Source organism: Harpia harpyja, chromosome 22 (assembly GCF_026419915.1).
Source record: "Harpia harpyja isolate bHarHar1 chromosome 22, bHarHar1 primary haplotype, whole genome shotgun sequence".
NCBI classification, from domain to species: domain Eukaryota; kingdom Metazoa; phylum Chordata; class Aves; order Accipitriformes; family Accipitridae; genus Harpia; species Harpia harpyja.
The window spans coordinates 174,286-197,981 of NC_068961.1; the positions used below are offsets into that span (position 1 = coordinate 174,286).

The 23,696-nt window shown below is 45.4% G+C and overlaps 1 protein-coding gene across 5 annotated transcripts in view; it reads right to left on the minus strand.

Moving 5' to 3' along the window:
- NHS (NHS actin remodeling regulator) overlaps positions 1-23,696 on the minus strand; it is a 271,218-nt gene that overhangs the window by 4,386 nt on the left and 243,136 nt on the right. For 2 of the 5 annotated variants that reach the window (XM_052773853.1, XM_052773857.1), the window contains exons 2-8: positions 22,542-22,694; positions 20,010-20,143; positions 11,193-11,255; positions 8,779-8,971; positions 5,347-5,478; positions 1,128-4,088; positions 487-613 (exon numbers count right to left, since the gene is read on the minus strand). In XM_052773853.1, coding sequence (XP_052629813.1) covers positions 487-613; positions 1,128-4,088; positions 5,347-5,478; positions 8,779-8,971; positions 11,193-11,255; positions 20,010-20,143; positions 22,542-22,694 — 3,763 coding nt within the window. Of the gene's footprint in view, positions 1-486; positions 614-1,127; positions 4,089-5,346; positions 5,479-8,778; positions 8,972-9,883; positions 10,211-11,192; positions 11,256-20,009; positions 20,144-22,541; positions 22,695-23,696 lie in introns of those variants that run through there. The other 3 variants (XM_052773855.1, XM_052773856.1, XM_052773858.1) reach the window with 3 other exon arrangements.

Consider the following 23,696-nt stretch of genomic DNA (forward strand, 5'->3'; position numbering starts at 1 on the left):
ATGCACAACCAGCATACAGAGTCTTAGGTAATAATAATAGTCAGCTTAACCTATTCAATATCAGAAACCTGTAATTTCAGTTGTGATTGCAAATTTCAGCTGAATACAAAATACTCTAAAATTAGAGAGATGCCTTCTCATCATTCTTGCTACAATGACTCACTCACCAGAATAGAGCTGGTGGGCAGAAGGCAGGAACCGCCGCACGTAGTTTTCTTTGGAGATACGTATGTTTGTTAGAGAGAACGGCCTGATGTTGTTATCTGTCAAGCATCCTACAGACACCATGAAGATACTCAGAGTGCACACCAGACCATAATAAAGCATCTTTTAAAAGCTGCCTTTTAGAAAACTAAACTCAATAAACTAAAGAAGGTAGTTTCAGGACAAGACTTAACCATCGAATAACCATCCTGCAGCTATCGTTAGTGAGTGACTGTGCAGGGCTGCATGTTACCCTTTCCTGTTGCTGCAAGAGTAGGTCACCTGTGAATGACTGCAAACAGATCCTCCGTAGTGCGGGGTTTGTTTGGAGACACAAAGACATCCTCAGCATCAGCCTGCAGCTCCTCACTCAGCGGAGACATGATGGACTCGTCGCTTGGAGAAGATTCTTAAACAAGGAAAGAGTCCACGCTATGAGTCAGACCCCGCTGTGCTTTGCGACAGCACCACCAATGCGAGGCACCAGCTCAGCTCACAACCAAGCGGCCAATACCACCGTACAGACTTTATCCTCTAATCTAAACATCGTGTACGTTGCATGTTGGAGCCCATAAAGGGGGCACAGGTAGGGACCAAAACTGGGATCTCCCAGTGTACAGTAAACACTGTACAGCTGTGATAATAAGGCTCCTCTGTACCCAGGGTTAGTGCTCCTCCCTTTTCTCTTTTCAGCTGAAATGCAGCACGAGGGAGGAAATAAATATCAGAGAAATACACTCTGAATACATTGAAAAAGTGTAAAATATCTTTGGGTTGGCTGGCCAGCTAACAGATCAGGGGGATCTGTGCTTAAACTTAGAGAGGCAGGCCAATTTGCAACTCCAGCCTGCTTTTTGACTCCACTACCAGTCACGTCCAAAGCCACATGATCGGGTACAACGCAAAAAGAGTTCACAACTGACCTTTCAGCAAAGGCTCGTCCACACTGCCCGCTGTCTCGTCCGCCCTGCTGTCATCAGAGGCACTTTTGGTTGGGATACCTGATGCGATATCATTTTCCTGCTTGCCACTTGCCACTTTGCCGAGTGAATTCACTGCTGCTATCTCTGCTTCATAGCCGATATTCCCAGGCACACGGTGGCTTACATCGGGTCGGTGCTTGAGCTGATCGCTGATGGCCGCTCCCTCGACCTGAGCTGGGCTTTCGCCCAAAGGCCCAGCTTCCTGCCTCCCCTTGCTGCCTGCTGAGAGCTCTCGCTGAGCCTGCACTTGCTGAAGGTTGCGCTCTGTTTCTGCTCCCTGGCCGGGTTTCTTTGCTTCATCATCGCCTGTGAGGACAGCCGAGCCCTTCTGAAACCCGTCCGTGGAGATGGCACACATCTGATTCAGAGCGCTTTCTGGCAAGCACTCAGCGGCTGGGTGCGTTTGGTCCTTCCCAGGTTTGATTGCAACCAGGCCCATGCTGGCTGAAGTTACAGCTTCTTGCTCACAGTTATTCTGCCCACTGAAAGAGGAGCTTTTCTCTAAAGGCAGCTTACTGGGGCCCACTTCTGCTGGGGAATCGTCAACGTATGACATTATGGCCTCCTCCGTGGAATACTGGCGCGATACTGGTTTCTTAGCTAAGAGCGGCCTCATTTTGCCTGGAGAAATGTCAGTTGCCATCAAGGCGGTCTCCTGTATGCAGAGCAGGTCTGGAGTGCTGCCCTTCTGTTTCCCTCCTTCAGGCTTGTTGACTGCCCGGAGGTGGACAGACTTGAGAACAGAGGGCGTGATGGCAAGGGCGGAGGGAGGGCTGGGATGCAGGGCTTCCCCTGCTGTGCTCTGCTTGCTGTGGCTGAAGGCATGCAGCTGGTGCCTGTGAGCGAAGGGCTTGCTCAAGACGTTGTGAAGAGCACTTAGGTCGAGGTGAGTAGGAGGTATAATCGGAAGTTCGAGGTCTTTGCTCACCGAGGTGCTGCCGTCTTTCGAGAGCGGCTGCTGTAGTGACGATTTCCTCTCTGGTACTTTTGGCTTCCTCTTGCTTCCCCCTGGAGACAAAGGTCCTGAAAAGAAAGCGGTCGGAAAAGAAGAGGTGGGTGTCTCTGACTGGCTGGAGTACCCGCTGGAGGGCGAGGCTAACCCTGCCAGCTTCTCAGGGGAGGCCAGCTTAAACTCGTTATCAACGGAAGGGAGGGATGGGGTGGTGGCTCGTGACCCAGACTGGGATGTCTGGGATTCAGAGCTCTCTGGTGACTTGATGCACTCTATGACTGTAGTACCCGTAGCAGTGCTTGAATTGGACAAGGACCTGTAAGGATCACTGGATTTCAAGTCGTTCAGAAGCCAGAGGTCTGCATAGTGAGGTTGTTCAGCACCTTCATCTTTAAAGGAGGGAATATCGGCAGTGTCAAATGGAGTGTCCTTTAACTCGCCGTCGCTCTGGTTCGCCCAGGGGAGCTCCTGCTTGGCTGGCAGGTTGGGGCCTTCCACTCGGGAGGGTGTGTTTGAAAACTCAAGGGGCAGCTTCATCTCCCTGGCAGTGTGAGAGATGTGCTGCCCGCCACCGATCTTTGGTTCTTTCTTGTCAGGAAGGTCAGTGCTGCCCTCTGATTTCCTCAAAGACGAGCTGCGTTTTGGTGGGGCTGGCTTTGCCTTTGGTTTCTTCAGTGAGATGCTCTGCCGTCCCTGTCTCCTGTGGCTCATGCACTCCTGCCAGGCACAGTCAGCCAGGCTGGAGGTCATGCTCCCAGTCTGGCCACTCTCAGAGCCTGTGGCTGCATAGTTGCAAATATAGCTTTTATTACCCTTGAGACCACAGTCAAAGTGCATGGAGGTATAGTATCCTTCTGTATCCACGGAAAAGTGTGAGCTAGTGTCTGCCTTGTCAGAGGGGGACTTTTCAAGGAAGCTGTCATAGGTGGCCATGCTGGTGAAGCTGGGGCATCCCAGGCTGTCGGCCTTTGGGCGCTCGGGGCTGAAGTCCTGGCGACAGGAGGCATCATGGTGATGGTGCAGGTAGTTCCACTCGCTGTCGCTCGTGTTGCTGTTGTTGGGGTCATCCAGTAAATCCACCACAGTGGAGGTGAAGGAGCTTGCCCTGTGGCCCCTGACCTTATCGGCGTGGTCACCAAACTGCTCCGTGATGAAGACGCTGGAGTCCTCGTTGGCATTGGGAGCAGTGTTGAGTGACAGCTCAGAGTCACAGTGCGAAGAGCCTGTCAGCGGAGGAGAGGCGGCAGGAGGAATGGTTTCAGACGTCTGGGAGGGACACGTGGAGCTGCTCCCGCTCCAGTTGCCGCTGGAGGACTGGTGGTCATCTTTCTGGTCCATGTGGCTGCTGAGCAGGACTCCTGCCGTGGAGATAGAGTGAATGGGGCTCCCAAAGGTGTCCGAGTTGGACGAAATCTCGCAGCTGCCTGAATCAGCCATCCTTGACAGCCGCGATCTCCCCCTCTCGCCGATGCTGTGTTCGGGGCTGTGCAGGTGCTGAGGACAAGTTAAACCGATGGGCTGGTGCTCTTGTGAACCCTGCTTGCTCAAGACTTCCTTCCCCTTTTTCGGGATCCTCTCCTGGCCAGCTAGGAAGCACTCTGCTTTGTACCCTGCACTCTTGGTGGTGGCATCCTGATGGCCCTCGCTGGCCCGGGCACCCTCGCGAGGAAGGCTCCGCGAGCGGATGCGGTTGCTTACAGCAGCAGCAAAGACAGCATCCCCATTGTCTGCCAGCACCAAGATGTTGCCAGCGGAGTGGGAGAGGGAGGCAATGACGCTCTGCCCCCTCTGGGTGCGGATCCGCCGCCGGGAGGGAGCAGCTATCAGGATTTCTTCCGTCTGGCACTCCGAGTCCCGGGTCCCCGACCTCCTACTGCCAGAGCTGGAGAAGTCCGGGTTTGCATGCACAATCACATTGCGCTCTCTCGCCACCGGCGACTCGTCTGAATCTAGGACACATGGAAAGCCGGGTGAGTGGGAGACAGCTCCACATTCCCTGGCGCGAGACAACCCATGAAGCAACCCAAGAAGCATTATCTGCTGTATTCTTTCTTTTTTAATCTTGCTGAGCATTGGACCAAATTTAACTTTGCTATAAAGAGTATATAAGGCAGATCTCGTCCCGGTGAGGTGGGGAAATTCTCCTAGTCCTGCAATGTGATCTCAGTTCTCCTATTTCTGCAATGTGATCTCACATGGAGCTGATCTTGCTGTGGTAAATATTAAGATAAATATTAAATTTTCAGGTTTTGTCACTCTATTTCAACTAGTCAAAGGCAGTTTTCAGGAGTGTCTGCTGGACAAAACACTCCGTGAGCTTCTAAAAATAATTCTATCTTGACTACCTGTCTGTACAGAATTTCCATTGTCTGCTTCTTTACTACCAAGAATATTTACAAGGCAACAGGATCTTTCTTTCATAGGTTCTCTGGTTGCTTATTCCCTATGATAAACACATTCCTTCTGCTTCCCATCAAGTTTCACAGCAACGGACCAAGATACCAGAGCCATCTTCAGGTGCAGATGAGCATTAAGAAATAACGATCCTGTTAGTTTTGGGGTAACACCAATTTTACACTGGATTTGCCCTCAACAGAGTTGCTCCTAATTTACCTGGGACAAAAAGTAAGGCAAGCTGCTTGATTTTGGGCAAATACCCTTGGTAATAAAGAACAAAAGGAAGGAATCAAGGACAAGCGTGATAAATAAAAGGAACGTTTAGCAAAGTTTCCCATAAGGTACCAGCAGCTGTCTCTAAGGCGGATATCCAACTGCTCATCTGAGTTATCCGGCTGTTGTGACAGCTCATCATCACTTTGCTGAGCAACATCTGTCAGTTCTTTACCTTAAGCTCCCCTCACACAAGAAAAAACTTTCACTTAATCTAGTTACTTTTTATGCACATAACTATGGGTTCGTAACAGAAATAAAATGGAAAAAAAAAGAACTGATTAACATTTACACGATAAGAGCTGAACACGTACATCTATATTACTCGGTAAGGCCCCCGGTCCATCAAGGCCATATAGAGTAATATAGCTTTGCTTACTGTAGTAAATCAAAAAAACAAACCACGTCATTCCCAAACTCCACAAGCATTTACGCTTTCAATGTTTCATTTCTTTGGAAGGCTGGCTACCAGCTCATATCCCTGCAATTTAAGTTGGTTAGAAAGCTATCTACGGAAGATTTGTATTTATACTACACCTATTTCTTGTTGCACTCTTCTGGGGATGCCAGAGATGGTTTTCCTCCTCCTCAACTTTCGTCTCCGCTGTAGTACAGATTGTGAGTGAACAAGAGAGCAGCGTATACTAGCCTCTCTGTCAAAACCAACTCCTGCAACCCATAAATAGGTCTCATTAGCCTTTAGAAATAGTAAACAAACTTTCATGGCTGGAACACAGTGGAGGTATGTGAGCTTGGATTAAGCCTGTGAATAAACATAAGGGAGCCCTTATGTAGCTCTTATGTAAATTATATCACAGTATATCACAGTTTTACATCTAATTCCAGCTCCCCCTCAGCAGCATGGTCTGCCAAAAATAACAGAAGGCATAAAAAAAGGGAAAGGGAAAGGGAAAGGAAGGAAAAGGACGGAAAGGAAAAGGAAAAGGAAAAGGGAAGGGAAGGGAAGGGAAAGAAAAAAGGAAAAGAAAAAAGGAAAAGAAAAGAGAAAAGAAAAAAATCAGGAAGGAGAACAGAGTTGAGAGCTCTCGGTAACAGGGCATCTTTCTTATAGCTCTTTATCCATCTGTCATAGGGACAATGACAGTAACTTGTCTGCAGAGAGTAATCTGTTCAGCTATAGCCTCACTTATGTTAAGCAACTAAGCATAAAAAAACAATTTAAGGTTATAACACCATATTGCAGTAGTTGGGAGCTTCTTAGGAGACCAATATGCCAAGGGAGCTAACATTTCAAAAAGGAAGGAGACATCTAAAATGGGGCCAAGTCCCCGCGCAAGTTTAGAGAGCATTCTTCATGACGATGACACACGGCCAAGGGTGACATAAATGGGCAGCTGCTATTTATTTGTGTACATCAGTAAGTGGCCTGATTTTCACAAGTGCTCAGCACATGCATGGGAGTCCACTCTGGGAATCAGGTCACACAGTCAATCAAGATCCTCAGTTTGGATTTAGGAGCCCAAGTTCATGGGCACATTTTTTTTATGACCACAGTCATACAGAATAGGTGAGAATTCCTCATTTTCTTTTATGTTTCCATGGCATTAGCCCAAGGAAGTGTCTTCCACTTTGTTTTTTTACACTGTGTTGTCAAACCGAAGTTAAAAGGAGGCCCACCAGAAGACCAGTGCCCGTCTGCACTGGCTTTTTGCACAACTGTACACTTACACTCTCTAAAGTTGACATGGGACAGGTCGGAAAAAATGTGCCAGGTCCATAAAAACACTAACATAAGGATCGCTGATACAGTGGTTTGTAATCTTAAGAAAAACAAACAGACTAAACCAAACCAAAGGAAAAAAAAGTCCTGATAAGAAGCTATATTTTAATAGCGTATAATTATAGAAAACATAATTATACACAGACATACACGTACATATTACACTACATAACAATGTAAAACATTAAAAAGTAACTTTCTTGTAAAAGTTCTTCTTGAAATCTACTACAGTGAAATAGAGGCTTCAGACAGATGTCCTGTAACCACCAATGCCCCTGGAATAAGCAGAGGAAGAACTTTCTTTAATATGGAATGAAAGTGCTGTAAACTCCGACAACAGTCATTTTCAAAAAAGTGAACATTTCTCAGGGTTGGGAGAAGCTTAAAAAACAAAAACAGAGAACTGAAAGCAAACTCTTTGAAATGAAAAATCAATCAATCAGCATCATGGCTGGTTTTCCAGCAACTGTGAGTTAGCAGAACATGCTCTGTGCGCCAGATGCATGGGGGTCATCTCTGAGAGGAAAGTGGAAGAGGGTATATCCTCCCCGTGACGCATACAAATTATTCCCATTAGTGCTAATGAGAATGATACACATAAACATCCACAAGATTACATACCATTCTTGATCTGTAAAACTGATCAGTGGAAATTTGGTTCCAATGTATGGCAGGTGGAGTCTAGGCAAAAATGGCTATTACTGGAAAAGTTAACATTGGTCCCAGACCTAACTCTCCCTGAACTGCATTAGGTGACATTAGCCATGTTAGAAAGCCTACACCAGTTAGGGTCCTATGCTGACTCTAGAAGGAGCATCATTTTAACACCAGCTTTACCTCATGGAAACATGCCACACTATCTATGACTTTCTGCAGGGATTTTCATCAGCAATGCCCAACCTGCGACCTCGACCAGCTGGCTCCCAACCTCCAGCCCAGCAGGGTGTATGCAGGCAGCTCTGCCAGCCAGCCACCTTTTCCTTCCGTGGGCGCCCAGATGACCAGAAGCACTGTGCCAGTGGCGGGGACACCCGCTCCTGGCTGCCACCTCCCCGGGCGGGCAGAGCTGGTGGCACTGTGCAGTGTCACCTCTGCTGCTGGGGTGGAGGGGAACCGGGATTGAGTTGCTGTCACCAGGAGGATTCATGCAGCTGATGGTGGAGCAGATGGGGACTTGTCACCATGACACTGTAGGACAGACGTGCTGCAAGCCCAAAAGCCCAGAGCCCCTCAGTTGGGGGCTGAACCCCGCAGCCCGTCCTGCAGGAAGGTTGGGCACCGCTGACAGACATGGGGAAGAGCAATGGGATGTGAGGGGCTGTGACCTCCCCCCCAACCCCTCAGTTACTGGGAAAATCTCTGGGGAATGAAGGCTAACTGAAAGCTCCCTGCTTTTTTCCTGATTGTTTATATTCAAGTCTATAACCGTGGAAGTCAGCCCACTTTAAGCTCTTACATTAATCAAAACTTGGTGCGAAATATTATTGAGGAAAACTCAGATCAACTTTATGTTTACCATAGCCCTCTGGAAGGAGAGAAAGAGAAAAAGAGAAAGAGAAAAACAGCCTGATTTTTTTATTCTGGAAATAAGTCATCTATCACATTTAATAAGTGATATACCTGCTGCTTCTGTAAACAAATTCTCCTTCAAATAAAACTAGTCAAATGTATCCAAATGTTATAGAAATAAAAGAAAATGCCATTACTATACCTTCAGCATAGCTGCATGTAAAGAGATCTCAGAGCGATGGTTTGCATGCTACACAGTCATGCCTCGTATGTTTAAAGCACTGCAAATAGTAGCCTACATTCTCTAGTTTCTCTTCTCCTGCTACACATGATAATCATATGATTAATTTCGGTGGCTTTCTGCATTATTTCAGTCAGCTACATTCAAAAAGTTATTTGAGGTCTTTGTAAATACAGACTGTAGGTTATATACACAACAAAAGTACATTGTTTATACAGGGAACCAGTGTTACGTTACACTGTATAACAAGACTCTGAAAATATGGGCCAAATTAATCCTAGATGCAGCTTCAGTGACTCCAGCGGTCACGCATGAGGGATGAATTTAGCCCACTGTCTTCCAGAAACTAAATCCTCAGGATAGGGTCTTTACCCCCAGACTGCACAATCCCGTGACTTCAAATAAATTAAACAAAATAAGTACTTGACCTCCCTTGAACCATGCAATAAATACAAAAAGAAATAGAAGAGATTTGTACCAGTGACATTGATGGGGATAATGCAAGAAGAAATCACTTGGGCATCTTGTTTCATTTTCTCCTCTGGAGTTGGGAGAGGTAGTGCTTTACTCCAATTGGTTTGTTTATCCAGTGTAGAAGGGATATTATGTATTGGATTTTTCGGCCTCTGCCCTAACATGACATCTGTATCTTCGTCCTCTGGTGGATGGGACTGCAAATGAATACATTCAAAATCAGTGTCTCCCACTCAGGCACATGAGGCTAATTTTGAAACAAAGCAGACACACAGATCAGAAATCAATTACAGGGATGCAAGGAGGAATTGTTCTAGCTAAGTCAGACAGCACAAGCTATTCTCCAATGGAAAAATAACATCCTGCTAATAGGAGAAAAATACCTCAACGTACTGGAATTCAGCATATTTACAGTGACATTTACAGGACATCTCCTCCATCAGAAGGGGCACGTTCTGCATTTGTGGGTAGCCATTGCAAGCGTGCCCTCAATTACCATCAGCGTTAGACACATGGGCCCTCATTTGCATCTGCAACCTTCTGAACACCGGAGTCCACTGACTGCTACTGAGGACTGGCCCATTTAACCACTCGAGGACAAGCATCAGAAGGCCCAAAGTTTAAGACCCCTCCGTACTTCAGAAAACCATTTGCGTTTCATTTTTACAAACTCAGACCAAGAGCAGACTTAAGTTACAGCTACCCAGCAGCTATGCATGGGAAGTGGCCGGCGTTAACAGTGGTGGGGTGGGGGGACAGTGGCCAAAGAGAAGAGTAGCCACCACCAAAAGAAATTCAAAAGGTTATTTAGAAACCATGCACATTTTTACAGCACGCTACGAGAAGCACTAGATACAGAAGATAAAGAAATGGAGAGAAAAGTAAACTGCATGGAAGAAACACAGATGGTTTGTTTTCTTTTGGAAGAAGTAAAAAATACCCCAACAACACCCTGTCTTGCAAAGCTGCTATAATTTCATCTAGTAAAATAGAAATAAATAAGCACGTTTTCATCTGGTTCTGGCTACCAACTCGGGTTTGGGGGTCTCTTTGTTTGCAAAAAAAAGTTTCTGTTTTGTTTGGAATGGACACAGGGAAGAAACACTTACCTTTTTCTGCCTAATTTCCCTCTCTTTTTCCATTAATACATTCTTCTATAAGCTGTGACAATTCTTCGACCAGCCCAGCGTGTCCATCTGCCTCTTGGTTTTTAAAAATGAAGCGCAATCCCTTTCAGGCTGGCTTTCTCTTCAGTCCTGAATTCCCAGCTGCTTAACTACCAGCCTTCCCCCTCATGCCTGCCGTTTACACTTTATTTGCCAGCTTAGTTTCGGTAGCAAACATGGTGAAGATAAAATATTGCTCTCCGGCTCCCTGGCAGGGCATTGAGCAGGCGGGTGTTGAACACTGCAGGATCACGCCCGGGCTGCCATTGTACTTCTGCCATTCCTCCGCCCAGGGTCCTCACAAATCCCGGGGAAATTAACCATCTCAGGCTTGCCAAACAGCATTTACGCCCTGGCCCCAAAAGCATTTAAGATCTTAACTCAGCAGCTACTATTTAAACTGTTGGAAGGCACTTACCTCGCCAACATCACCTGCCACAGCACCCCCAGACCCAAGACAACGCATGCTTCCTTCTCCTCCCACCCACAGAAAACCTCCTTTTCCCACGTAGGATTTCAGTCAAACATTGCAGCCTTCTTTCTGCCTGCAGCTTTTGTGCTGATCCCCGGCAGACATGAATAGCTCATATAAACTTCAAGCACAAAAGACTTTGTTTCCTAGGTAACCCCCCCCCCCCCAAAAAGTTTGATGCATGCATCCAAAAAAAAAAAAAACCCCTTGCGCACATGCACAGCCACATGGACACACGGACACACACACACGGACACACACACACACACACAGGCTGCATTTGTTGCCGATTCCTCCCCTGGATGACAATGAAGTGCTGGACAAAGCGACCCTGGCTGCCAGAGCCCCTCCTCTCCAAACAGTGGCATCACCAAATGGCCAGAGAATAAATACCTGCTGTCGTGCTGGCATTGCCCGAGCAATTTCTTACCATTTAGGAAAAAAAGAAGAAAAGGGATAGTTTGGCAAAAACATTGCAAGAGAATGAAATGCAATTGCTAACGCTATCCAGTCAGTCCCAGTTCAGGCCTTTTAAAGGAGGCGATAGGAGGAGGTGGCCTCGTGGCCATGAGCTCCTGAAACCCATCCAAGGTGAAGAATGAAAGAGGGGAAAAAGAAAAATGTCATTATTGTGTCTTACTGACATGAGAAAAACAGAAAAGGCTTCTTTGAGCACAGTAAAGTTAGCAAGTGAAAAGCAAGTAAGAGGAAGGGTTAAGATCTGGAACAGAGAAGAGTGAGACAGGGCTGTTAGTTGAGGATTGCTTGTTTTTCCAGTACCTTTCTACTCCAGGGGGTCATGTGGCAACACTCAATTGGGGAGGGCGAACGGGTGCTGTTAAACTATAAATGTGAAACGTACAAAAAAAAAAAAATTAAAAACATACACCAAACATTTCTGTTAAAATCACATCATTTTTGTCTGGATAAATTAGCATCGGAGGCAAAACGAGTTGAGATTTCCACCCTGTTTCCTACTGATGGGTTTGTTCCCCAGAACAGACTACTTCTCTACAAAATGCAGCTCAAGCAGCTGTGCCCACAGAGTGGTTTGGACCCTTGTGAAGTCTGTGCTGATTTTGCTTACTCTGATTAGACAAAACTGCAGTGATATTGGTTCAACCTCCTTGTACAGACACGCTTAAATTGTCCAAGAATGCCTTGTATTGATTTGGTAACTCAAACTGTGTACTGCCTGGAGCTGAAGCAGTGCAAGGTATGTATCCAATTACATTATAAATTATCTGTTTCATGCTATAAGGGAAATTTTTTGCATGAGGTATTTAAGCAATGGATATAAATAATGCTGGTCCTGAGGGTGATTTATCAAATACATTGATTGCTAAAGTTTTCTGATGCTACCATTACATCTCTAAGGTTGTGATCATTGTGTCAGGGTGACAACAGCCAATTGGCTTTTTGCCACTTTTTATAATGCTTGAAAGGACAAACAGCAATGCCCACAATGTCCTGGGCCTCGCTGAATCCCTGCACCTCCAAAATCCTCTTCTGGCAGAAACTCTGGTTTGTTTGTCGCAATGTCCTGTTTTCAAAACCAAGGAGTGAAGGATGACTTCTTTTGAAATAGGAAATAAAACAAAAAAGGAGATAAAGAGAACGGGTCTGTTGATCACACTGGAAAGCTCTAGCATGTGTTTCTTGGTGGGGGTTATTATCTCCCCCTTCATTAGTTAGCAGACCTGCCAAATAATCCTATGAACGTTTTTCCTCCCAGTCATTATCAACACCATGATGGATGAACCACAAACCTCAGTCTGAAAGACTTTGCATTAAATGGTCTTCTCAAAAAAAAGCTGTGGTGAGTCTCAAAAGGCATAATTCTCTGTCTTGTCCTACTCTCTTCCTAGATGTGCAACACCTCCTGCTTTGCCCTGGTCCCATGTGCAGGACTAAACCCATGGGAAGCCTCCAAATGAACTGCCCATAAGCCTTACAGAAGAGCGGGGGCGGGTAAATCAAAAGAGGACTGTTCCCAGTTAACATTTCCAGCAGGTTCGTTTCTACCCAGGTCAGTGCAAAACCAGTTCTCCCAAGCTGGGAAAAGTCCTTATCACAGGAGAAACACCTCTGTTCATGCAACAAAGTCTCTGGAGATACTGAATACATCAACCAGTTCAGTCTACTCTTCAGATACCCAAGGACGATTTCACCCTTAGTCCTCTGGCCAAGTTTCCAGTCACCTGCTCTGAGCAGATTGGCTGCAGTTAACAGGATCAGGATTTGAACTGAAATTCAACTTCCCCATGGAAGATGTCAGAGGATTTCTAGGGAGGGTCGAGATAGGGAGACAAATGCTACTGAGGTGACAAGAGTTCAGGATATGAAAATCTTTGCAATGTCCCTCAAAGGCCTATAATGGTCCTAGTCAGTGCACAAGGAGAAGAGGATGGGAGGGACCTCCCACCCCGAGCTCTGAGCACAGCTACATGCACAAGCCACTCAGGGGCAAACCTCCCTGGGAGAAACAGCGGGACCTCAGCTTTGGCCTCAAGCAAGGTCTGGCTACCCATCTGTCAGCGCAGGGCTTTCCTACCTCCCCCACATGCTGCTCTGCCTGATGCCTCCGAGAAAACACCTGCCTGGTTACGTGTACCCACAGCCATCATCTGATGTGCCGAAGTCTCAGGTCCCTGTTTAAGCATGGCAGGACAAACTTCCTAGGTAGGTTCCTACCATGAGGAGGCATGACAAAAATGGAGGTGACTGGCAAAATTTCAGCTCCTGCTGTCACAGTGGTGCTCCTGAGAAAGCTGGTGCCACTGCTACCTCGCCAGGGGGTCCCGAGGTCACCAACTGCCTGTTCCTGCTCAGTGCCTGCTGCCGGGCAGCTGAGGCATGCTGGGGTATAGCAGCAGCCTCAACATTTCGACACCTCCACGCCAGGCGAGAGAGCGAGCTGCCACTCTTCAAATGTTTTCATTCACTCAGAAGACCAGGATATCTCTAAATGTCCTGAGTAAACACATAATTAAGCAAGAAATTATTATTATATACCCAAGGCTGTTCTGGTATGATGGGCAAATCTGCAGTTAGGCAGTTTTCAAAGTGAATTTCTTTTGTGCGGGTGTGCTTGGCAAACAGCAATGGTGATAATCAATCTGTTAAATACAAAGCCAGAACACTTTAAATAGGCATTTTTCTTTAATGGGCTAAGATTGCTTTGAAACCAAACTGGTAACTGCTTGAATAGGGATTTATTCTGCAGTCACTGACGAATGCGAGCATCTTTATTTTCTGAGCTATCCCATCAACTTCAGTTGCAGAGGTGCCATTGTGCTCGTGAGACTGCTTTGCAGTAAAAACCTTAGTTGTATATGCACGTGATCTGATTTCTCAGTGCTCTGCATCTCTTTGATGTGAAAGTCTTTGGTTTCTGTGCACTACAGCAAAAAAGTCAGATGTCCAAGTCTGAACTAGTCAACTCTATAGTCCCCTATAGAGAAAGAGGACACGGCATTGCTGCAGGGCAATTCAGCTCACCTTCCGTCAGCACCTAACTCAGGCCGAGATGAAGCGACCCTGAACACTCTCCCCACAGATTTTAGGAAGAGCCTAGCGTTACTTGCAGGTACCTAAGTCAGGACACGAGTCACCCTTTCAGCGAATAAAAATCTTAAACACCACCAGTGCAATGACAAAGGAGCAATTTAGCAGTCGACAGCCTTGCCAGCCTGGCAATTTATGGGCCTGCCCCATTTATTGTCCCAGAGCTGGGATCCAGAGGAGGAAATGAATGGCCCAGTGACAGGACAAAAATGCCACTTAAGCCCTTCTTCTGTTTTCCAGCCCTCAAAGCTTTGAGATACCACTGTTGTTCAGGATCTTCATGATATAAGGGAAGCCTGGTGCAAGAAGCATCATCTGCATTAAATCATGTACCTAGCCTGCCTTACCTATAGTGATAGCATTACTGGAGATACTGGGATTTCAAAGTTAGTGCACAGAGCATATTGAACGCAGTGCAATGGCAAGGGGAAAAACATAAACCAAAGAATAAAGAACTAATTTTTCTTCAGGTAATTAAAGATGTCTTCAGAATGCTAAAGCCTCATCAAAAGCATTTATCCTCAACATGTTTGTCAAATTTAGACATGGCCAAGTTGATTCCTTCCCCCTCGGCTCTGTTTGACCATGTAGGCGAGGTGTTACCTCACAGGAAATCTCGGTGGCTGAGTCGCAACCCCCAACAGTACAGGGCCAGTGCTGGCAGTACCGACACAGCCTTGTCGAGGGCAGGAGGTGGCTAGCAGCACAGTGCTATTCTCCAGAGGATTATTTTTGACTCCTGCCACCTAAAAGTTGCAGCTAACAAAAAGCATACGGGATCAATATTATTTCTGACTTCAGGCTTCTATAGCACCATGTGGGCGAAATTTCCTTCCTAGGATGACCTTATGAATAAAGTGGGTGACATTCACCTGAGCAGAGCATCAGCATGTAGCTTCAGCATCTGCAAGCTTCATATATGGTCCATTTCCAGCAGCGAACAGAACATACATACAGGATGCTTTCACCCTACGTGAGCACAGAAATACTATGTACTTATTAACAGTACATCTTGAGTTCTCGTTTGAAAGCAATCATTCACATACTGGAAAGGTAACATGTAGAATAAGTGTGAACTAGTGTTCAATCTCACGTTCACACGAGTTGAGTACTGACTCCTTCTGTGGCCCTGGGTGAAACCTCCCTGACTCCCTGTAAAAAGGAGAGCCTCCTGCTTCATTAACTCACAGGAGTTAAGGAAAATGCTATTGATTTACATGTTGGAAAAATTAAAGGTCTGGTAAAAGAAGAAGAAATACTAATAAAAGGTTAGCAGCTTTCCAGTGTTTTCAGAGCACAGTTGACTACTTAATTAGAAATTAACATTTGTACCTATACAGCAGCTTTCTTACACAGTCAACTGATACTGAAGAGAAAGTAATGGGAATATTTCCGACCGTGCTACTTCTGCTGCAAAATACGACCCTGCTCACCTGCCTGCTCCCAACGTTTTTATTTCCATATGTTTCATTCTCAAGTTTTTGTATTATCTGCTTGTGGGTGTTTTCTTTTCTTTTGGAGCATCACAAATGCGATCTGCTAAAGTACTGACAATACTTTAACAATTAATGTACTGCTCCAATGTTTTGACAAGGTAAAGACAAAAATAAGACATGTTTCCTGACAGAAGTCATACCGCACATGGCATTCCAGCAGACAAAGGTACAAAATAATCATCCCACGATACAGGGCAGTATTAGGCTCATTGCACAAATAGTGCTATACAAGTTCATTCTGACAAATAATGCCAGGTAGGTTTTATTTCTAACAGCTACAGGCAGGATTTCCATACAAAAAGTGCATAGCCCAACTCGTGCCCAGCTCTTAACTCAGTTATTTTTTACTGTGGCTTCGTATGGCTTCAGCACAAAACTGTGTGAAAGTTAGTACATTCAGTTGTGCTTCCCTTTGCTGTACAAAGCATCCTAAAGCAGACCATAGGGAATGTTTTTGAAATGTCAGGGAGATGGAATAAAATTACCTGATGCATTATTTTCTCTTCACGTTTCCTCTAGCTGAGGTCTCAGGGAGAGGCACAGCCTGGCTGGAAAACAACCTCCTGCTTCTTGTCCCTTAGATTTCTGCTCGGATTTTATGACCAAACTGACACCAAACTTTGTGCAATTGTGAATATGAATTTGGAAATATTGAGTTCCTTGCTCCATCTCCCTTGTTTTATTATAACAGCTGTGCCATGAGGGGTTTGAGAAAGTGTGGTCCCATGACATTCTGAACTTGAACACTGAGATTTCAGAGCCTGGCCAGATGGACTTGGGGAAAGCAGGGAAAGAAAAAATGCAGAGAAAATTAAAGAGAAGGCTGAAATGCAGTTGGAATGACACAGCATCTTCACAGTCAGTGACTGGCCTCAGCAGTGCTACAGGCAGGGTTGCCATGGGAACATGTGCAAGGAATATTTCCCTCATTTTAGCAAGTCCATAACTTTCTCGTACTCTCCTCAGGTTTTTTTTTTTTCTCTTCAGTGGTAAAAATGCCTGAATGAACGATACTTATAAATGTGTTTGGTTGTATAGTTCTTCTGTGTAGAGAGAGACTAAGTATGCTAGATAGAGTTTTTCAGCTTTAAAAGTGAATGACTGGGATGGACAGGAAAGTAAAATCACGTCTGCAAAACCAGGAGGGGCACGGAGAAAGGGAATGAGGAAGCAATGCTTACTGTTTCTCACAGTCTAAGAACAAGAAGGGATGCAATGAAATTATGAGGCATCAGGTCTGAAACAAACAAAAGATACATTTTCACACAGATTGTTAAAGTCATTGTCACAGGATGCTCTTGAGGCCAAAGGTGTAAATTTGCTAGAAAATGGAATAAACAAGTCTCAAAAGCAACACAGACAGGTTCCTTGGTGGCTATTATTCTGTGTTTAGTTGCTGGCTCAGGAGCTCTGTACCAATTTCTGTATGAAACTGGAAGGATAAATCATGGCACAATAAATGGCATAAACCATGCCCTGTTCTTATACTCTTTCCTGAAGGATTCCCTTCTGGCCTCTGGGCTAAGTGGACCTTTCATCAGACAAAGGAGGGCAGCTCCTCTAACAAAAGTAGACTATAAAGCTAACTCCAAACTTGTCTTGCCTGGGACACAAAAGATCCTATGTCATTTCTAGTTCTCTACTTCTTCTCATGACAAAATGACCTTGTGATGGAACAGTCGAAAACGTCCCTCCAGACTCATTTACACTGGCATTAGTCGCTTTGGACTTGAATTCATTTGGTCTTTCTTGGAATTTGTGGGATTTTGGCATCTTCCTTCCTGTAAAGATAATCATGCTTAAAAATGAATCTTCATCTGTTGTGGCTGATTTTCTCTAGCTTTACTGTACAATATGCAAGACCTTTGGAAAAGCTCATAGCCACCTAATTGGTAGCTATAAAAACAGCAGCCAAAAGGTACAAATAGAGAAGCCTTGGCTGGTCTCAGACATAGCTGACCTGTTTTGCAGTACCTTTCAGTAGTGGTAGCTCTCACAGGTCTCACAGTGGTAATTTGAACATTTCTCAAAACCAAGCCACTTATTTCAGTACCTTAAGGCATTCATTTAACTTAGATGGTCAGTTTGGAAAAGTCAGATCCTGTAACTTTTAAAAATTTCCCAGCTTCTCATTGATCCCTTTCCTAATTTAAAAGAAACAATCCCTTTTCTAATTCATAAGTAACACAGAAAGGGGCTTTTATTGTTGTTTAGTATTGCTTTCACCGTCACCTTTCCAATGCATCAGAAAAGTGGAATACAGAATAGACTGCTATGCCATGAATAAAAATTCTTGTGGGATTTAACATCTTTAGTTCATTGACGAATAGATTATACAATCGACTGGAATCAGATATCAAACATTACCGACAGTCCCTGAAGCAGATACGCAGTTGCAGATGTCAAAAAGCTTATGCTAAAAAGGGCAAGCTAGCCAATAACAGCATTCTCAGCTTTCTCCCGTAATGATATCATTAAGTCATGAAGGCTGGCACAATATCAATTAGCTATTCATTGTTGCAGTGTCTTGTAAAAATCTCTGATTAACCTTCTACCAGACACAGCATTCATGTGCAGCTTCATGTTCTCTCAGAAACGGGTCAAGGCACTTTGAAGTACTCTGGCCTTGGCATATTTGCAATTACCAAAGCAGAACATTACCAGATGCCTTGAAATCAATAGGATGACAACCTCCAAGCAGCTCTTGCTTGCTACTCCTTAGGGGAACACTGAATCTGGTCAGCTTCCAAAAAAAGGCCCAATATGGGTGGGCACAAAGCTTAATATTTTCCCTCTTGAAAAGAAAAAGGTGGACTTGCTGATAAAGCCAAGACATCTGCATTCAGCATGACTTAATTTTGCCAACTAATACAGGACTCAGAAGGTTGCTCACTATTTATTATTATTTTGTGTTCCACAGATGGAAGTAATGTCTAAATAGCACTGGTTGTTTTCCAAACACAGCAAAGATTCAGGCCTTTCACCACTGAGTATGCAATTTCAAAAGACATGCCTTGTTCCCCATCTGATACTAAGAGACATTTATGTTCAATATACTGTCCAAACTATTGTCTGTAACTAGTTCTGAACCATAATGTGGGGGTCACCTCTCCTTTACCTTTCAATGACCCTACAACAGTGCTAGCTTTGATGATGACTTACAAAGAAGAAACAGGTAAGCCTGTTTTTCCTTTCTGTCTTCCAATTCTTTTCTATGCTGTCCCGTAACATCAGGATATCTTCAGTTGCATCATAAGGCCTGCAAATTTAACCAGTTCAAAGCCTGCAGTGATGGTGATGCTTTCCTCAAAATTATCCAGATAAGCAGCCAAAAAGCCAGAATAGTCAAACTAATCAAAACTTCATCATGCATTTCATGCTTTCAAATGAGAAACAAAACTCTTCCTATGGACTGGCTTGCTGCTGATGTTTTGTTCCCTGGACATGTGCTTTACGTTGTGACTCCTTTACCATTATAGTATTTCCATATGGTTAATATAATGAATTAGGATGAATGTACTTGGATTTTTAAGCTAAGTGAGTGACTATTCAGTAGCTACAGACTTACAATGTGCTCACGGGTATAACATCTCTGTAGATGCCAATGTCCCTGTACCTGCAGATGCAGGACAGATCTATCTCTACACTGAGGCCTGGCATTAGACATATGCATCGCTTAAAAGTCAAATCCAGGTCTGACCTGTGAAGTTTAAACTGGTCTGAGGAATGCAATGGCTCTCAGCACAGGGCAGAATATAGCTACTATGGCACTTTCATGGGTCAAACACCCAGAGCCACAAAGGTAGCGAAGTCCTGCTGAAACCAGTGGGAACTATGGACCCAATCAGAGTTAAACTTGTGGATCTGGTGCATTTCTTTTAACCATGATAAATACCATATTGTCAACACTAATTTGATTTCAAATTAGTGCAGCAGTGACAAGTCAGCACAGACATACAGGACCAGACCTTCAGCTGGAGTTCCTGTTTGGCTGGCTGTAAGGTCATGCGTGAGACATAAAGCATCTGAAAAAACTGCATGGAGGTGGACACTGCAGAACAGGACCATTGCCCATACATACATGGAACATGTAGTTCCTTGTAGCTGGAGAAGTGCTATTGAGCCTAACTGCACACGTGAGTCTCAAGCCAGCACTCAAAGAGCTTGAGTTCTTGGCTCCTGGCAATGCTAATGCAAGGGCTGAAATTATGGCACTTTCTGAAATTACAGGACGGTCCTGGAAGTACTACCTAAAGCACAAGTGGAGAATGTGAAGGGCTGTGGGGGAGTATGTGAATGAGTGCATGAGAGTGCTGTCAATGGGCAAAAAAATAAGAGGTTTCTCAATGGAAACATCCACCCTGGGGCTGGCTGCTGGAAGCTGCGACCTGAGTTATGCTGCTGACAGCCTTTAAGGTCAGCTGTGTCATACCTGCATAGGCTTGGGCGGGGGGAGCTTGTGAAGCGCTGTCACACTTAGGTCCCACAATGCTGATAACGTGTTTGTGTGTGATAGCTGTAGTGAAAGACTTACTGGTAGCAAGTGCCGGTCCTTTATCGCTTGCCTCTTTTGACTGCAGATTGCAGGGAAGGGAGGAAAGGGAGGAGCCACCACAGTGATGGGGCCTTGGACTTTTTGCTCTCTGTTATCACCTCGGTTTCGATGTTCTGTTTTGGATGAGAAACGAGACATGAGGCTTTCAGAGTGTTAAAAACATATAAATATCTCTATTAACAGCACAACAGACACACGAACAGGATGTGGACTGCAAAGATGAAGGTCCTCCTCTTCCCCACTGACTGCTACCTATGATCCCTGTTACAACCGAAGGGGACAAGCAGTTACCAGACATCCAAGCCCCTGGAAGAGCAATGCTCATACAACACAACCCAGCGTGTGCACTGAAGCTGAATTCTCCTCAGATGGGCTTTATACCCTTTATGCCAAGTGACAAACGAGCTACCTTAGGCGCTTGGGACCCAAGTCCTGATTCCCAATGGGAATCTGCAGCTCCTGTTGCCTTGAAACATTGAGCTGCAGCAATGCCTGCACTCTACCCATTTAAAATACACCCCTCTGAGGAGAATGAAGGAAACACAGCCCCAGGTAGGATTTCCTTCCCCAGCTGCATGGCAGTGCCAAGTCCCGAGCATTGGCTTGACATCATGAAGGTTGTTGCAGTGGAGCTCTGTGTCCCAGCATGGAGGAGATCATCCTGGAAAAGTCAAGATCTCTCCACCCCAGGCCCAGAGGAGTCTTCCTTCACCATGGGCTCACAATATTCAGTCTTCTTCCAGCATCAGTCCCAAGCCTCTGAAACCTTCCAAGTGAATGGGAGAACGCTCATGGACTTCCCATCTCTAAATTTAGGTGACAGTCAGATAGCTACTGTTTGCATGGAGTGCTGCTGGAAGGGGACGATGGATTCACCTGATGCACGTAGATACAGTCCAGCCAACAACACTTGCTGCTAGCACAGCTGTTTTCTGATCTAATGTCTAGTTTTAATTACTCCCGGTTAAATAGATAAAGAGATGATGAAATTCTGATAGAAGAAACAGGTGAGACACAATAAACATGTTTAGGGTAAATTTCCAGTTTTAATTTCAAGCCAGTATATGCAGTTATTTGGAAAATAAAATAAAGCAGCACATGCCAAGCTGCCTGCTGAACCTGCACAGCTGCCGTTAAACGCAGAGGATGGGAAGTTGCCAAAACAGAGATTTGTAACTTTAAAAAGATGAGGCATTTTCTGACAGCTGCCTTCCTGAGCTGCTGTCAGGATTTCTCCTGCCCACAAGATGGCAGGCAGAGATCAGCCTGGTCCTGGGACAATTGCAAAGCAGACCTGCTAAGAGCAGAAAAGCCAACTTCTCTACTCCAACACTACTGTGATTGCAATTCGTCTGAATCACTTTTTGCAGTGCTATGAAGACATACTGCACCCTCAGTGTGTTCTTGAGCTAAAATCTGTAGAGAGGTTCAAATGTGGTAATTAATTGGAACATTTTATCCAGCTAACAAGATGCTCTGCAGATCCGAGTAATCAATTATTATTATAACCTGATAACAATAATAAACGAGCAAGGCAATGGTAGCTGTTGGTGCAAAACAATTGCAACACAGGAGGCTGCTGCTGAACATTTTAAGGGTGACCTGCATGCATTTTCTCCTTCCCTATGGCATAGAAGAAAGACGGGCTTGTTTGCCTACTTTTACGTGCTTCCCAGTAAGAATTTTCCCTTGGTTAGGTTCCCAGTGAAAACTGACCTTTCCCCATCTTTTGCCTTCCCTGTAGCGTGCTGTTGTAGGACCATCCAGATATTTGCACCCAGGAAATTTCCTTTATGGCAGGGATCCAGGAGCCTAGTTATGACCTTGATTGCTCCCACTTCCTCCCTGTGTAATGTGATTCGGTTTTGAAGCTACAGGTCTCCAATTTGTTAGGCGATGTCAGGAGGTGTTCCCTGGCCTGGGAAGGGGACACCTGCCCGACGCTGCCAAGCTGTCTGGGGTATCACCTGGCTTTCAGCTGCCACCCTTGAAGGATGCAGGTCTCCTCCAGTATCGTGCTTGGAAACCCCACGCAGACCGCTCAGTTTCTGTGGCAACTGTAATACCACTGGGCTCCAGTTTCAGCCCTCGGGAAGCTAAATCTTATCTGTTGTGGAACTGAGGCATTGTTTAATGTCTGTTTAGTGGAGGGAGACAAGATGGCCTTGCTGAAACACTCGGTGCCTCCATGCTTTTGGGGTCACTGCATGGATTTGCTCACACAATTCAGACATACCCACTTTAACAGAAAAACATATAAACAAAAAATATAAAAAGGAAAAGTAAAAAGTCGTTTTCAGCTCTACTCTAGTAATCATAAACAAGCCGAAGGGGGCACAAGCCTTTTCTACTGCTAGAATTTCTTCAGCTTTATTTCTTACCCTGAGTACCTAAGTCCTAGTGGAGACCACTGCCCACAGCCCTGTGCCTGAGCACCCTGCTGCTGCCGGGAGGGGACCGTGGAGAGGTGTCGTGTGTGGAAATGGAGCCAGAGCGTGTGCAAGCACCTACCTCTGTGCAAGGCTCGCAGGTGCTGCTTGGCGTGGTGGTGCAGCTCCTCCACGCAAGGCGGTCTGGTGGAGGGGAGGAAGATGTTTCTTTGCTGATTCCAAGGTGCTTGGTAATAGACACTCAGTTTGCTCTCTGCATCCAGGTTGGAGACAGCTGTAGGATAAAACCAGAGTGCAAGGTAAGACTCCTAGCCTCTCTTACATCAACCTAGCTGAAAAGCAACGGCTCTCGCTTGGAACAGCAGCGCCAAGAACGAGCACTGGGGGTGTTACAGCACCCCTCCTCCCACCAAATAACAGCAATCATTATCTTCTCTGTGTTTCCATACCATGTTATACCACTTAGCATTTAGACAATGCCCTTTTGCCAGATCGCAAATGGCTCTATGGAGGCAAGTAGGTGCAATGATACTATGTTGGTGTTAAATATATGGACTAAAGGGATAATAATTTTATAGATAGCAAAATGAAAACGCAAAGAAGCTAACACAACCTTCCCACAGTGACATTTTGAACAAGGGCAGAGGGAGCAATGGGTCTTCCATTTACCCATTCTCCTGCAAATATGCTCCTTCACTACATCATGTTACTCGCAACTAATTTCTGACACAGGTTGCTAGCTCATTGCCTTCTAGCGCGTAACAACTGAGATTAACTGCCCGCCCTGCTGAGTGACTTCAACCGTCACTTATCAAAAGAGGTTCTCTTAATAGACAGGGACTTCTGAGGGACAGGAACACTTCAATTCCTCTACAGAGAAATCCCAGAAGTCTCCGAAGTTACATGAACCAACTCCACTAAAGGTTTGTGAGAATTTCTCAGGAGCGCTGGGACTCTGGGGGGATGTGCCCAACCTCAGTGTATGCAGTAGCTAGCTTTCCAAGGGCCAAAACAGGAGAGGAGGGCTATGGGGGATGCCAGCGCTCTGCCCCGGCTGGCCACACAGAGCAGGCTTGTCCCACCTGTGCTTAGCAGCCCATGTAATGCAGCAGAGCACTTGGCACATCTTCAGCTATAGCACTAGGCTGGCTCCTTCTTTTGCAGGCATCAATACAAACAGTCTCTCCAGTCATTTCCTCTTGTAATGCCAAGGAGCTGCTGCAGCTGTTTTGCTTACAGTACAATGCAGCATGATGCAGGTGGGCTCCCTCACACA